Genomic DNA, 16,813 nt, shown 5'->3' with positions numbered 1-16,813 from the left:
ATGGGGAAAAATGAAAAAAAACAATGACTTGGTTCGGAAGAATTATTCGAAATAAAACTTTTCCGAATCGAAGCTTGAACTTTAAACCAAGGAAATACCTTTGTGAGGAAGGGATCGGGTTGGCCATATTTGTAAACAATACCAGTAACAGCTACCTCTCCTTTAGAATTTAAATGAATAACATGAAGCTCGAGATCGTACCTAGAGATGAGTTCGATAAGCATGTTGAAAAGTTAATGATGCTTTTCATGCCAAAATAGAAGGGATAACAATAAAAGAAGGCAAATTTATTAAAAAATTAACCTTGATCCATTAAAGGTGTGCTCAGAGGGTGAATGCCAGTGACATTGTAGCAGATTATAATCAGTCCCATTTATGATAACTTTTCCTGGATATCCTTTCCACTTCACCTGAAATGACATTCATTATATATATATATATATATATATCAAAATTGACCCCCCAAAAACAAAAAAAAAAAAAAATTCCATTGCAGGGAAAGCACTTGAAATTTGAAAGTTTTGATAGAGCATGAATTTGAGAATATACTGTAATATCATGTCCCCTGTTCATCACAATAGCAGGAGCGGGTTTGTAATCCCTTTTTAGTTTCCCTAAATTGGGAAAAACCTCCACTCTGGCATCAAGAAGATCAATTGGAGATTGCAATTTTCCATTATTACAAACTTTCCAATGTGGGTTAAGCTGACCCCATTCCTTTGGTCCTTTACCACTTCCTTCGACATAAGTAAATGGACTTTCATCATCTGCACAACCCAAAAAAAAAAATGATAATAATAATAATATTTGGCTATTACAGAGAAAGTGTGGAAAGTTAAAGACAAAAGAACTTGTATTATATGCTTGAATAGAGATATAATAATAAACAATCGCAAGAACTACTATAAGTTATTCTTCTTCCTTGAGAAAAGTGTCCGCCTAGATCTTACTGACCAAATCCCCGAGATACGATTTTGTTTTTACAAAAAGAGAAGTGGTTTAAACTAGGGAAAGCATAGAATCTCTACTTTCTCAGACAAAGAAACAAACATAGAGTATATCAAAAGTCTGAAAAAAGGGTAATAAAAAAAATAAAAATAAAAATTCCGTAACCCATAATTATATTTTAGAAGGTAAAGCCGCTACTACTTTCTTTACTCTCAAGCATACACAAAAGTATCACACAGGAACAAACAAGCACTAGACATGCAGTGATTATAAACTTCTGGACACGTAAGATTGATTCCTAGAATAGGTGTTGGCAGAAAAACATACGGGGATGGGTGATAGGCCATAGATTTGGATTGTGTTTATCTCCATCATTTGCATAATATCTAGCTTTTGTGCATGGTAAGGAAAGAGACAACGAGCTAATGTAATACTACAGTAAAATAGTTTTGTTATCTTTTTTTATTTATTTTGATATTGGGGCCAAAAAGGTTATCATATTCAATTACCAAAATGAGCCATTTTCTTTATAAGGATATATAACATGTAGGGTGAAAAACAATTTAAAATGGAGATTTTTTTCCTAATAAACTTAATTTGGCCCACATACATGTTTGAAATATTAATTTTCTGGGTCAGAAAAGACATCTACCTCTTATGGCTTATAGCTTGATTTGGGATTATTTGTCATTTCGTAGGTGATTGAAGGATATACAAGAAATTAATCCCTTTTAAAAGAAACAGAAACTTTAAAATCTTGAAGAATAAGTAACGGAAAATCCCCATAAAAATGCTGGGACTTCAAGATTTGTTATCTGGATGGAGTTAGAACATGAAAGCAAAATAATGAAACAAAACCCAGCAAAAACAGAACAATAAATATACAAGGAGACAAAACCATATTATGTTTATAATTCAAAAGAAAAAGATAAAAAATGTCAACAAACATATATATTTAGAAAAAGAAAAGAACATACCAACTTCTTCATCAAGAGCTCTGCAAATGCAGAAAAGAGAATGGAAAGACAAGAAGAGAATGAGAGAAACTGCAGAGAAAAAGACGAACCAGGAGGAGGAGTTGGTGTAGCAGTACATGGTGGTGTGGGGTATGATATGCGGTGTTTCAGTTCTTAGCGCAGAAATTTCAAAATATATAGGTCTTTGGGGACACAGAAATTCTGAGCGCCTCCTCCCCTCACGCTCTGTAATGGAGCGTGACAAAGTCGTCTAAAACGTAATTACAACTTTTTTTTTATTTTTTTGGTAATAGTAACTGTAACTTTTATCAACGGTCATATGTGGTTGTGATTCCCATATTTGTTTCCTATATTTGTTATTATTATTATTCTTTGCTTCAGTATCTATCATTATTATTGGACTCTTAGTTTGCTTTTAACCTGTAACCACCAAATCTCTCTGTCTGTCTTCAAGGTTAACCAGCCGGTCATCTCGACCACTCAGTGTTATTTGACTTTTGCTATTAATCGTTGATCGAATAGTTTCAGGTTTTTTTCTTCACTTTGATCAATATCTAGTACTACTAAGACCATTTTGATGAATGTCAAGACCATTTTGATGAATGTCATTTTTTTCTTTATATTTTTGAAATTGGATAAAGCTGATAGATTCAAGTTTCCAAAGATGTCAAATTTTGCAATGAGAAAATTTTGACTACGAATTGATTATATGAGACTTTCTTTACACATAGAGTACGGGAAACTTAATTGGAATTATGTCGAAATCCTAAACTAGCACTACCATTAAGTACATTTTTTTTTTTTTTTTGTTGGAAACTACTACCTATAAATAAATTTTTTCTAAACATATGCATTAAAGACCCCAAATGGTTTATATATTATATTTGGTATTATCTAAATGTTTATATATATATATATATATATTGGGTGAAAAAATCCAAACTGTTGTCGGAAAAAAAGAGTAGTTTATACCATTGCCTGACGCCCAAATAGTTATTTAGATTAGAAGAAGTCTAAATTAAACGGATAAACATTTTAAAATGACACTGAATTAAAAGTTTTTCTTTTTTTTTTTTTTGGGTTAATAAAAGGAGCCTTGTATATAGAAACCTTTATGAGATTGATTTGTTCATTTTCTATGTCTGTACTTGTGTGAATTAGTCTATCTTTTCACTTGAGAGAGTTTATGGTCTGTGACTTATCATGATATGCCCCGTTGGACAGTATTTCATGTATGTTTTTTAATTTTTTTATTATTTTTTTTTTGGGTAGTCTGCCACTTTAACCTGGGCAGAGAAGCACTCGAACTTGGGCAGGGATAGTAAAGAAGCCAGGCCCTAGCCAGCTCGGATGCGACCGCAGCCGCTACTTAATGTATGTTGGTAGATGTTGAAATGATATTATAAATGCTAACCAATAGCTTTTTTCTGGTTTTACTAATTAATAAATTTGAGAATGCTACATAAGGGGAGGGACTATGTTCCGGACATCCGGATGGGAAAAAAATGGGTGAAAAACATGCTTCATATGGTGACTCTTGGATGCTTTTTAATGCAATGGACGGTCAAGATTAGAAGTTGTTTTTCCTTCTGTTCATTTTCCTTCCTCTCCCACCCCTTTCCACCCGATACCATCTGTGAGTTTGGTCAAAAACCCATTTCCTTCCTCTCTCACCCCTCTTCCACCCCATTCAAAACCACCAGTGAGTTCGGCAACCATCAGTCAACTATTTCCCACCATGTTGTCTCCTATTTTCAACAGTCATTAGCCACCCATCTCAACCGTCCCATTTGGATGAGTTGTAAAGGAATTTGGAGGAGGTACAACTTCCAAGAAAATAGAATTTCCAATGAATCTGACTGAAATATATTTTGTGGGAATTTAGAAAAAGGATTTAAAAGAACCTTCCCTTCTAAGTGATCCAGAATGCGTATTGGATCCAAAATATAAAAAAAACCAGGATCTAAAGGTGTTCTTTCTCATTGACTCTGCTTATTTTCTTAACAATGATATAAAACAGAGAAGATGTAATAGCTCAAACTACTTACATGTAATATTGTCCGTTTTGGATCCAATTGGTATGATTTTGTAATATTGTCCGTTTTGGATCCAATTGGTATAATTTTGTCAAAATGCGTAGTAAAAGAAAAATATTCACATCACTTTCTAATATGAAATTTTACAATCCTTTTTTTTTTGGATCCAGCATTTTCATTGTCACATCGATTCTGATATTGATTCTGATATCAACGATAACAGTCCAAACCATCCGTATACAATGTTGTCCGTTTTAAATACAATCCGTACGGTTTTGTCAAAACGAATCGCAAAGAAAAGATATCCATACCACCTTATAAAATGTGCTTTATTCTTCTTTTAATGTGGGACTTCATAGATGAACAGAGAAAAAGAAAGAGAAGGAAACGTGGAAGATTGACATTCATTTCTATAACAAATGCAAAGAGTTCGAAACTGTCAAAAAAAAAAAAACCCAGTTGCCAATTCATCTCTAATTAAAGTCGAAACCACATGAAAAAATTAAAAAAACAAAAACCAAAAAAGCAGTAAGTTCACAATTAATTCTTCAATACCCTGACAAAAGCCCTCAAAGTTTTTCTTATGGCCACGCATATATTTGTTGCAGGCTAAATAGAACCCAAATGATAATGCCTCCCAGATGTATTAGGAAACGACAACTCCAAAAAGGAAGGGAAAAAAAAAAACAAAAAAAGGGTAGGAAAAGTGATATGTTGGAAATTCCAAAGAAACATGTAAAAGCACATGCAAAAAGGAAGAAAATTCCAAAACCTAAAAGGAAAATAAAAGGAAAGCCAAAATGGTAACCGAAAGTCAAAGAACGAAGGCGATTATCAGAATGCGGTTGGGCTCACAGTCGGTGATGGCTGCCTTCAAATGGGAGAGAAAACAGTGGCAGATGCTGTTGAATGGGGTGGAAGAGGGGTGGGAGAGGAAGGAAATGGGAGGCAAATTTTTTTCTATTTTTAACTGAACTTACAGGTGGTGTCGGGTGAAAGACGGGTGGAAGAGGAAGGAGAATGAATGAGAGGGAAAAACAATTTCTAATCTTGATCGTCCATTTCCATCCAAGGGTCACCATTAAAAAGCATGCAACTTCTAATCTTGACCGTCCATTGCATTAAAAAGCATCCAAGGGTCACCGTTTGAAGCATGTTTTTCATCTATGTTTTTTCCCCATCCGGACGTCCGGAACATAGTCCCTCCCGCTATATAAGTGCATGGGGTAGGAAAGAATAGTACATAAAAACATAATTGCTAGCTGGCCTCCATTATTCCCAAGACTACTAGGTTCTCCCTCGTGAGTGCGGCACGCACCTTTTTGTTTGTTTTGGAGCCGTTTTGGCGGGGCGTACTAAACCCACTACGTACCACATCACCAGGCGGCTCGCCTGAATGCTGAGTCTTTCTCCTCCACCAACTTGACGTCGTCGCCACCTGCAAAATAAGGCCAAAGACTTGAGTTTACTAAACAAGCGAGAAAACCCCTTTCTATAGTTTCTCCTATGTTCTGATATTTCCACATTTAGGCCAGAAAATGGAGCATCAATAAAGTTTTTTTTTTTTTTTTTTGACGTACTTTTTTGCACCCAAATGGTAAGAATTTTATTGTCCCCCGTAATAACTCGAAGTGATAGAACTGACCATCATGTGTTCTGCAGAGTTAATCACGGTAACCTTACCATTAAAAAAAACAAAAGAGTTAATCATGTTTGGGGTTTTTTTAATATTATAACAAATTTTAATTTGAAAATCAGAAATATTTTTTGAATGGGTGTGAATGTGAGAATTATGCACCGAGCCAATCTTACTTCGTAATCATAGATAAGGTTAGACAACTTCTTTTAATTATCAGAATGGTTAATTTAATTAATACCTTCTCCAGCTTTCTACTGTTCTTTTTCTGACCATATTATATATGCAAATCTTATAATTTATATTAGTGTTATTACAAGGAGTACTGTGGGCTTAAATATAGTCAATGTATATACTTGAAAGTTGAAACCACGCCTGGTTTAACCAAAGCACCTCTCTTTCCATTTTCTTTTAATTTGTACAATATATTAACTGGGTATAAATAAGCATAAATATACAACATATATAATATATATGCATATATATATATATATATATCAGGTAGCATCTCCCCCCAGTTTTAATTTATTCACAAATTAAAAAAAAAAGTTAATTAAGTATATGAAATTGATGTGCTATCATTTATATGGTGGAAAGTTTTGGCGACGCTAAACTTGAATTATGCTCAAAATGTACACATGAGGCACATATACATAAAAATTATATATATAATGGTATATGTTTAGATATAAAGAGCTAGCTTGCCTAGCATATATATCATTCAATTATTCACCAAAAATAGGGGGAAAAAATATACTACACCATCAATATGATTGACGTTTGTAATTGATAACGCATTCATAATGTATATATATATATATATATATTATAGCTCCATCTATCCATTTATGGACTCTGATGAAGCTTATCAAAAAACTGGTCTTCCATTCAATGCCTGAGTTGGCCTTGCATTTACCTCAAATCCCTGAAAATGAACAAACCCAACAATCAAAACCAAATTTCTACTTTCTAGTTTTTTACACCGTTCGATCGAGGATATATAGAGGCACAAAAGTTTTTCACACCATATAGGAATGTGTGTGTGTGTACATATATATATATATATATATATTCTAATATAAACAAACATTTGAATTGTATAGGAACAGGAAAATATCGATCAAAATAATGGTAATTTGAATATATAAAAAATGCTATAAAACACATTTGTCTTACTTTATAACCTGCGTGTGTAATAATTTATAACTTTATCCTTAAAAGAATTGGCATATAAATTCTTTAGGCTCCTATAGCGGATGCTCAAAATGTATAATGTATATATATATATATATATATATATATGCTGGTTAGTCAATTACTTACATCTGCAACGGCATCCTTTAATACTTGTATTTGCTCCGGTGAAACTGCCCGCGCCTGTAAATGTAAAACACAACTAGCTATTACATATATTGTAATTAAGCCACCCAATTATCTTATATACATATATAAAAGTGATATATAATTATGTACTAGACATATTACATATATAATATATTGAGAATTCGTGCTTACGTACATTTCTAAGTACAGTCCAAGCTGCACCCTCCAGTTGTAAGCGACCTCACATATCTGCAATAGGGCTCCGTACCTCCAAATCCAACGGTATTTGGGTCAAAATTCCGCAGATCTACTTGCCCACTCCCAAGTGAAACTATCTTATCCATCAGCTGTGAATATCAACAAATTTCATGACCTTAATTTTCATGTACTATAGTTTCAGGCAACAAATTTGGATTGTTTGACGTAAGTGTATATATGTATGTATATAGGATAGGAAATATTCTGTTTAAAACCCTCCAACAATCTACATTATATAAATTTAAAAGGTATAAATGTAATAATAAAGAAAAAAATAATTTTTTAAATAAACTAATAAAAAAATAATTTTTTAAAATATACAGAATTCAATTGTATTTAAATTAAATTTTAATAGAGGTTAAATATATTAATCCATCCATATATATTATATAAATATCTAAACTAAAAAAATAGTACCGTTGAGAGAAAAGGGTGAGGTGAATCTGATCCATAGGGTGTTCCCACAACAGCTGTCCCACCGTTAGGATTTGAATGAACAATGTGAAGTTCCATATCATTCCTGCACGTATATAATTATATAAGTATACATACACATACGTTAGTGTATATAAGCATATAATTATTACTTTATTTAATTGCAGAAATAATAAAAGAAGAAGAAGACAAAAGTAAAAACAAACAAAACGAAACCTAAATCCATTGAAAGTGTGCTCAGTTGGTGTATGCCAATGTAACTGTTCGACTCCGTAATCGGTTCCGTTGATGTTAATTTTTCATGCATCACCATTGCAGGTCACCTGATCGAACTTACCAACAAAACAGTATAATCGTAACCATATATATATATATATATATATATATACAGAGCACTACATATTACAAATATATATTTGTAATTAATAATCTAATGTATATAATATGTATAAGATGAATAATAATGATAGATCATGAATATTATCTAAGTAATAATGTTAATTTTGAATTTTACCGAAATATAGTGTCCCCTGTTGATCAAAGTAGCAGGAGCTGGTTTGTATTCTTTAGTGAGTTCCCCAAGGTCGCAAGGACTATCATCAACAAGATCAATTGGAGATTGCTAACGTCCATCACCACAAGCTCTCCATGCTGGGTTTAGCGTACCCCACTTCGATGGTCCTCTTCCAGTTGATTCTACGTATGAAAACTCTGGTTCTCTTTGCTGAATCCATGGATTTCCTGTTTCTTTTGTACCTACATTCAGTCATTAGTTCTGTTTGCTGAATCCATGGATTTCCTGTTTCTTTTGTACCTACATTCAGTCATCATCACCCAGCACCAACACAAATAAATCAGTAATATAATCTAAAAGCAATAATATATATATATATATATATTTTTTTTTTTGTGGGTAATAAAAAAGCTATAATATTCTACATATAGAATTTTCACTTATACAGATGTACATGTACATATCTTTACGTGTGTGCGCGAGAAATTCTTCTATAATATGTGATAGTACACGTGGTCCGTTGGCACACATGCATGCAGAGAGATGCATTCACTTGTATCATTAAAAAAGGAAAGTATACCACAATATTGATATCCAATTAAATTAATGTGGTAATTAACAGTATAAATCAAAATATAACATATGTATAACCATCATGGTAATCATATTGGTGATCATGAGCCAAAACTCCGGTAGTGGTGAAATGGGAATGAGTGGACAAGGCGATGAAAGAAGCTACAACGACAAGTAACAAGTTTGGTTTGGTGTACACCCAAGGGGGTGGATCAGTGGTACAAAACCGGCTCAACCCCTTACACTTGCTTGCATGAAGTTATGGGTTCGAATCTTAGCAAGTCTTATTGGAGCTTTGGTGTGGGTTTTACATGCTGCGTACTGTACTGTAGGAGAAGACGGTAGGGACAGCCATGCAGTAGTGGATTGGATGGTATGGGGACTTCCATTCGAATTATCTAACCCCACCTGCTAATGGTCCACAGTTCCCTCCCACTTGAGCCAAGACAATCATCAGACCCATTTTTTTGCCATAAAAAAAAAAGTTTGGTTTGGTGTAGCATTTCATCATAATTAGTACTTGTCTGTTTTGGGATGCGCCTGTTGATGATTAGTACATTACATTTTGCTTCATTATATGGAGAAAAAATTTTGAGTTTGATTCTCAGCCCAAAAAAAAAAAGAATAAAAAAGGGGGATCGATAAGGAAATTAATTATATAAATCCATCAGCAGCCCCAGCTAATTATCGCTGGCTAGATTTTTTTTTTTTTCCCCTGTTTTTTTTGGGGAAATAACACTAGCTACACTGAGTGAGGGCTACTTGTTTTTGGTAAATAAATTTACCAATATGATCTGTCTATTCTCAAACCGGAAAAAAGCTTATTTATCCTGATAATAAATTTACTAATATGACTCAACATAATGAGTACTATATCTCTATATTGAAAATTTGTCCAAATTCTTCGGACAAATTAATCTTGAATAATATATTAACATTTATAATTTATTGTTTATAAACTTTGTTTGATGATAAAATCATTGAAAATAGATTTTCGATCTTGGATTCATCCGGTGAAATCTCCTTTGTTTTAAATTAGAATATAATTCTTGTCCATAATCTTGGATAATATATCAACATATATAAAGTTCAACCTTAAAAGCTTATAAAAATATGTTTAGTGTTATTATTAGGATTTATCCAGCCATGGATTGAGTAGAGAGGAACGATTCTTTCGCCATTTACAAAATTTTTTTAAAAAAATAATAATTAAATATAACTTTAATAATATAATAAAATTTTATATAGAAAAAGTGATCCGATTCAAATGCTGAAAAAACCCTTTTCTCACATATATAATATAAAAAAGAAAATTAACATTGTTGCAACCTTAACTATTTTGAATCTTACACATCCCATCTTAAATAATTTTTTATAACATTTTGCATCCCGAATTCATTATAATCTTGCACCATTGAATTTTTTAGAATTTCTTTCAATTGCTTAGCAGAATCTACATATGCACAGCACTGTGAGACTCATTCAAAGGGCATTTTATATCTTTTCCCCTTACTCGAACAAGAGTTGGACCTTCCACGAGAAATTCAGCTTTCACTCTTGCTCTCATCAATTTAATTTCAGGGGAAAAAGATAAAATAACAATAATAAAAATAAATTACCTCTTTGACAGCAAAAACGAAGAAATGATAGAAGATTTTGAGGTGGGTACGAATTGAAATTTCCAGAGGACTAAGAATTTTGGTTGGGGAAAATATAAAGGGCTGTGATGAAGAAAAAGATAAAATGGCGGAGCGGAAGTGTGAAGAGTGTTTGTAGCATTCTTCTTACACACTGTCTACACACGGCCCAAGGACTGAAGACTGAAGCTTCCTTGCTTTGCCGACCAGAGACTACTGTGCTCGGATTATGGGAAAATAGCGTTGGAAACTAACAATTAAGAAGAAAATGGTACTTTATTAATTTTATATTAATTTACATTATGAATATATATATATATATATTTATATCTGTGGATTTGTGTTGGAATTTTTATTAAGATTAAAGCGGAGATTTACGTGCTTTTTTGATGGATTCGGATCGCAAAAAGGTCCAAAAACTTTGTATCAAACTTGGTATCTGATGATATTGTTATTGTATATTTTTATAATTTTATTATTTCGGTAATAATTATTTCTTTTGGTCTCAAATCTCAAACCCACTGAGATGGAGGTGAAGTTACAGAGACCGTACACATGGGGGTTGCAGGGCATAGGAGGGAGAGTGGACCAAGCGACATTGTGACGGTGAAAGAGGCAAGGAGAGACGATTGAAGGGTCATGGGGGTAGATACAGAGCGGCGGTTATGGCGGAGGGTGATTAGTGTTTTTGCAGGAGAGGAAAAGCATCCAAGACTTGATTGAGAGTCTCCTGTGCTTCACATATGTTAATATATTCCCTTAATTATTTTAACAAAAATTTCAAAAAGGAGTTAGGAGTGCAAGTTTACGATGAGTTTAGAATGTAAAACGCCCTAAAAAATTTGTTTAGGCTGTAATTGTAAAATTCAACCTGATGTCAATTTCTTTGATATCAATATCATTCAACACATATACATGAAGCCCACAAGTATAAAAAAAGTATTTCAATACGGTTTTCCAGCTATATATCAAAAATAATATATTAATGGAGCAAAACTGTCGTGGAAAGTCTAAAGAGGAAGCAACAGAATCAGTAAAAATTGAGTGTGGGGGGAAGAATCCCAACACTCTACCAGTTCAAATCATTAGGAAATCAAGCTCTCGGAGCTTTACATGCAATAACAATGGAAGAAAATGCAAAAACTGATTCAAGCTTGGGAATGACCAAGCTTTTATACAAAGGGAAATGACAAAAACGGTCCCGTGTGTAATAATGACTATTGACGCAAGAGCCAATGTGGCAAGCAGCAACCAACCAGGTCTGTGCACACGATAGCCCTCGCGGACTCGCAGCTGGCCTTCTACTTGATTCCCACGAAAACGGTAAACGACGCCGTCCAGCTTAAACAACACAAAAAAAAAAAAAAGGACACACGTGGACCAATACAATTCAAATGGAACCAACGGTAACAAAGAAACCTGAACCCCAAATTGAATATGACGCTCGACCAAAATTCAGGTTGCTCGAGATTTGCTCAGCTTCTCGGCAACGCCACCGCATCAAAAACGGATATAATTATATATTTGACAATTCTTACCATCTTTAATAATGGAGAACATATATAATTCAATATTTGACGATTCTTATATTTTACTATTAACAATTATTCTTTAATAACACAACACAATTAAACTACAAATTTTAAACAATTGGATAATCATTGGTTATGGTAATCAACATCAATTACTGATTTCACCTTATTGTTTTCCATTTTGTTTCCCTTATTGACTTCTTTTATAGACTATTTCAGATTTTTCAAACTTTCCATGAATAAAGGTTGTAAAAATATTAGAAACATATATTATAGTAATCAATATCATTCTTTTAGATTAAAAAAAAAAAAATGGATGGGAACTGGATTTTACTCCAATCATAAGAATTATATTTCAACACAGGTACCAACTTAAATGATTCAAAAATAGTCTCCATATATATCTTATATGACATATACAAAAAATGCTTTTTCAGGGAATTTAGCGAGTTTTTGACAAAACTTATGGTATTGAGATAGAAACCCAATAATAGCTAGAATAATATACAGATGGATCAATAAGTAGTGTCACGCTGTCAGATGCACTCTTTCCATCTTCTAGAAGTTTTTTGCACCCTTTTTTGATTTCCCTTGCTCAAGTTTGAACATGGCTATCTGATTTTTAATGTAAAGGATTGGCTCCTCTATGATAAACCTCACACAACAGATACTGCCAGAATAACAAAGAATATCAACCACCCAAAAGATGATGACAACCCGTGTGGCCACCTATGTGATAAAGGTGAAGCTATCCTAAAGGATATGAGATTGTGTAGAGATAAGGATAAAGGGATTAGGGGATAATTATGGTTATGTATACTTATCATATGTATTACGTAGTACGTAGCTGTTTACTATTCATATATATATGTATTGTATGACCTCTGTTTGACTAACGTGAAAACAGAGCAATTCTTATAAGACATTATTTCTTAAATATTATTGTTAATCTTGAGTTTCATCATGGTATCAGAGCACTCAAAGATCAATCTGAATGTTATCACTGAGGTGGAACCGAGATTGACAATTCAATCTTTTCATCAATGCTCCAGTCTTATCTCAATCAAGTTAGATTCAACAAACTATCTTTTATGGCGGGCACAGATTATTCCTCTCATCCGAAGCTTAGGAATCTATCATCATATCCTTGATGATACCATTCCATTGGCTAAGCTTTTCGATTCGAGCGATGAAACCAGACAGGTCATAAATCCTAATCATATGTTGTGGATGAGTAACGATGGCCTTTTAATTACATGGCTGTTGGGAACAATGTCCATTGATATTCTGAGTTTCACTTTTGGATTAGATACTGCATATCTTGTGTGGAGCAAAATAGAAGAACATTTGTTACCTGCTACCAAAGAGAAGGAGATATTCTTAACTGATAGTCTCATGGGATTGCGAAAAGGTAATTCCTCAATCGATGAGTTTATCAAATGTTTCAACACCCTGTGTGATAATTTGGCAGCCATCGGGAAACCGGTTGAAGATTTAGATAAGTGTTTTCACTTATCTCGGGGATTAGGACAAAAATATCAAGACTTTAGATTGGCAATGCTCTCGAAACAACCTTACCCGACCTTCACACAATTCGTCTTAGCCTTGAGAAGTCATGAACAGATGCTGCTAGATCAGGAAGAAGTTAAACAAATTGATCTCAATCAAGCCTTTATTGGTCAGCGTAGTAGAGGACGTGGAAATCGTGGAGGTGGCCATTTCTCCTCACGGGGACGAGGTTTTGCTCCTGCAAACCGATTTGCACCACATCGTAATTATGACGATAGTAGATGGAATTGGCAAACTCAACAGGAGGAAAATCGATGGATCCGGGGACCATCAAGAATTCCAAACCAACAGATACAAAGGAGTGACAAAAATGGTAATCATTCTAGTGCTAACTCTCCTATTATATGTCAAATTTGTGAAATGCCATACCATACTGCTTCCAAGTGTTGGTATAGGTATGATTATTTGGACAAAGATGAACCACGGGTAGAAGCTCATACTTCCTTCAAAGATGCTGGTAGCAGTCAATTTTATGCTGACAGTGGAGCAAATGCTCATATGATTAATAGCCCAGGTATCCTGTCTCTTAAGAAACCTTACATAGGCAATGATATGATACATTTTTGGGAATGGACAAGCTTTACCTATTTCTCACACAGGTAGCACTACAATTATAAATGGAAATCACAAATTATCTTTGAATGATGTTTTGGTTGTACCTAACTTAACCAAAAATTTGCTTTCAATTAGCAAGCTTACTCATGATAACTCATGCACTGTTGAATTTACATCCTCTGGTTTTGTGATTAAGGACAAAAATCAGAAGACAATAGCGAAGGGGCATAAGAAAGAAGGACTTTATGCTTTGGATAATGGATACCTAACAGTTTTGAATGCCATCAAAGGAGGTCAAGCATCTTCAGGAATTTGGCACCAACGCCTAGGACATCCACATTCTAAAGTTTTACAAGTTTTAAATAAAAATAAGGATTTGTCTATCTCTAGTTGGATGAATAATTATAAACTTTGTGATAGTTGCCAAATGGGCAAGAGATGTAAGCTTGCTTTTAAGGAATCTAAATCTTTCTGTGATTTTCCATTAGATAAAATACACTGTGATTTATGGGGTCCAGCTCCAATTGCCTCAAATCAAGGTTTCTTATTCTATGCTATTTTTGTGGATGATTTTAGTAGATTCTGCTGGTTGTTTCCTTTAAAGAAAAAATCTGAATTTTATGATTGTTTCTTGAAATTTCAACGGCTGGTAGAAAATCAATTTGACAGGAAAATTAAAGTTTTTCAAAGTGATGGTGGTGGAGAATTTATTTCAAGAGTTCTCAAATCTCATTTGGATATGTGTGGCATCATACACCAACTATCTTGTCCAGGAACACCCCAACAAAATGGAATTGCCGAACGAAAACATCGGCATATTATTGAAACAGGATTAACTATGGTTTTTCATGCTAATATCCCTCTGAAATATTGGGTTGATGTGTTTTTAACTGCTGTATATTTAATTAATCGGCTTCCTTCCTCTGTTTTAGCCATGAAGACACCATATTATCAGTTATATGGTAGGAATCCAGACTATACTGGGCTTAAAGTTCTTGGTTGCCGGTGTTTTCCTTACATACGAAATCAAGGAGATACCAAATTCAGAAAAAAATCCTATCCGTGTGTATTCATAGGATATAGTCCCATGCATAAAGGTTACAGATGTTTGAATCCAACTACAAATAAAATCTTTATATCTAGACATGTGGTTTTTGATGAGACTGTTTTTCCTTATAAATCTTCTTTTGATAATGTTTCACAGGATCAACTTCCTTTAACAGTGTATCCAGAAGTAGATGAGTGGCACCAACCAAATAAACCACAGCCACAAGAGACCATGCACCACTCAAACACTTCTTCCCAACCGATCCATAGTCATCAAGATTGCTGTATGGATGAGGAGTCTACTCCCCTTCAACCTCTTTCACGTGAACCACACCTTATTGATCAACCCACTCCACTTTCTACTTTATCCGTTCCACATCATTCTTCCTCTCCTCCAACATCTCCAGTTATCTCTCCACAAATAGACTCCTTGTCAGGACCCGTCCAGAATTCCTTCCCCGGAACCCTAGACAGCCCTGATCCCAGGGAAACCCTACCGGACCCTCCAAAGGAAAATCCGACAGAGCCTCCCCTAAGGGATTTACTTACCACAAATTACCTGCACTGAAAACACACTTCTAAAAACATCCCCTTATTCCTCCCACAAACTACAAACTGATTCCGCAAATTCCAGCACTTCGCAAAGCAACAACAGTCCAGTGCATAAATAAAACAGAAGTATTCCAATAGTATACAGAGCTTTAAGAAGTGCTAAACAACAGAAATACAACAAGGCTGAAAAGAAATAATACACTGAAATGAAAGAGTACAAAGAAACTTCTCGAAACACAACAGCAGCGGAAAACTTGGTTCGCTCCAGAAGAACGTCTACCACCACTTGCACCTAAGGGAACGGAATTTAAGAGTGTGAGATGCTAATCATCTCCGTGAGTAACCCGAACTACTGAACACCTTTTAATAATAATAATAAAATAATAACAATTAAGGAGTGGAACAAATACCAACAATTAATAATAAATAATAATAACCTTTGGAAAATAATGATTTCCCTCAAAACTCTCACCAATCGCTCCGTTTGAAATGTTCCCTTTTTAAAACCTTTTCGCAAAACCCAATGTGCATACCTCCCAAAAACCAAGGGATTAAATAATTTAACAACAACAATTAAATAAATACATACCCCAAATATATAAGAAAATATAATAAATAAATTTTGAACACCTTTGGGGTTTAAACCATTATTTGCAATTACACCGACAATTACACCTGACGCACCACACCATATACCGGTGATGCCCTCCGATACCCAGCGTCCCGAGCACCGACTAGCGGGAGGTTAAAGAGAGAAACCTGCAGTGGTCACTTCGGCGTCCCGACAGTACCGACTGCTAAAAACCATCACCCGGCCAAGGAGGGGGGCGGCTATGCGCAACAATAACCTTGCCTGCCCACGGTCCAATGGCAACTCACGGGTGAAGTAATAACCGTGCGCTAAACCAGATAATAACCGCGCACTAAACCACGTGTCCATACACCATACACCAGAACACCAATACTGTATGAGTGCGTCTAAAAATAAACATGAACAACCAACCGTACCGTTTTTCCAAAAACCACCGTGGGAAGTATACCAAAATTTCACAAAACACCATCCCACATATTTTATCCAATCACCCGGTACGAAACAGCGATAACAACAAACCACAATTTCTCGAAATACGAAATGCAACCATAAAAATACCGCGGGCATAATTTATAAAATTTAACCAAATATTTTCACAAAATATTTAACCCAATTATGCCCGAGAAATC

At 34.4% G+C, this 16,813-nt stretch overlaps 1 protein-coding gene across 2 annotated transcripts in view; it reads right to left on the bottom strand.

Moving 5' to 3' along the window:
* Positions 1-2,207, bottom strand: part of LOC107431633 (alpha carbonic anhydrase 4-like) — a 3,348-nt gene extending 1,141 nt beyond the window's left edge. The window contains exons 1-4 of one of the 2 annotated variants that reach the window (XM_016042599.4): positions 1,926-2,207; positions 550-767; positions 304-410; positions 99-201 (exon numbers count right to left, since the gene is read on the bottom strand). In XM_016042599.4, coding sequence (XP_015898085.2) covers positions 99-201; positions 304-410; positions 550-767; positions 1,926-2,043 — 546 coding nt within the window. In that variant the 5' untranslated portion in view covers positions 2,044-2,207. The remainder of the gene's footprint in view (positions 1-98; positions 202-303; positions 411-549; positions 768-1,925) is intronic. The other variant, XM_048465629.2, reaches the window with a different exon arrangement.
* Between the last annotated feature and the right edge of the window lie 14,606 nt (positions 2,208-16,813).

The sequence above is a fragment of the Ziziphus jujuba genome, chromosome 11 (genome assembly GCF_031755915.1).
Source record: "Ziziphus jujuba cultivar Dongzao chromosome 11, ASM3175591v1".
NCBI classification, from domain to species: domain Eukaryota; kingdom Viridiplantae; phylum Streptophyta; class Magnoliopsida; order Rosales; family Rhamnaceae; genus Ziziphus; species Ziziphus jujuba.
This window is presented reverse-complemented; position numbering and strand designations above follow the sequence as displayed.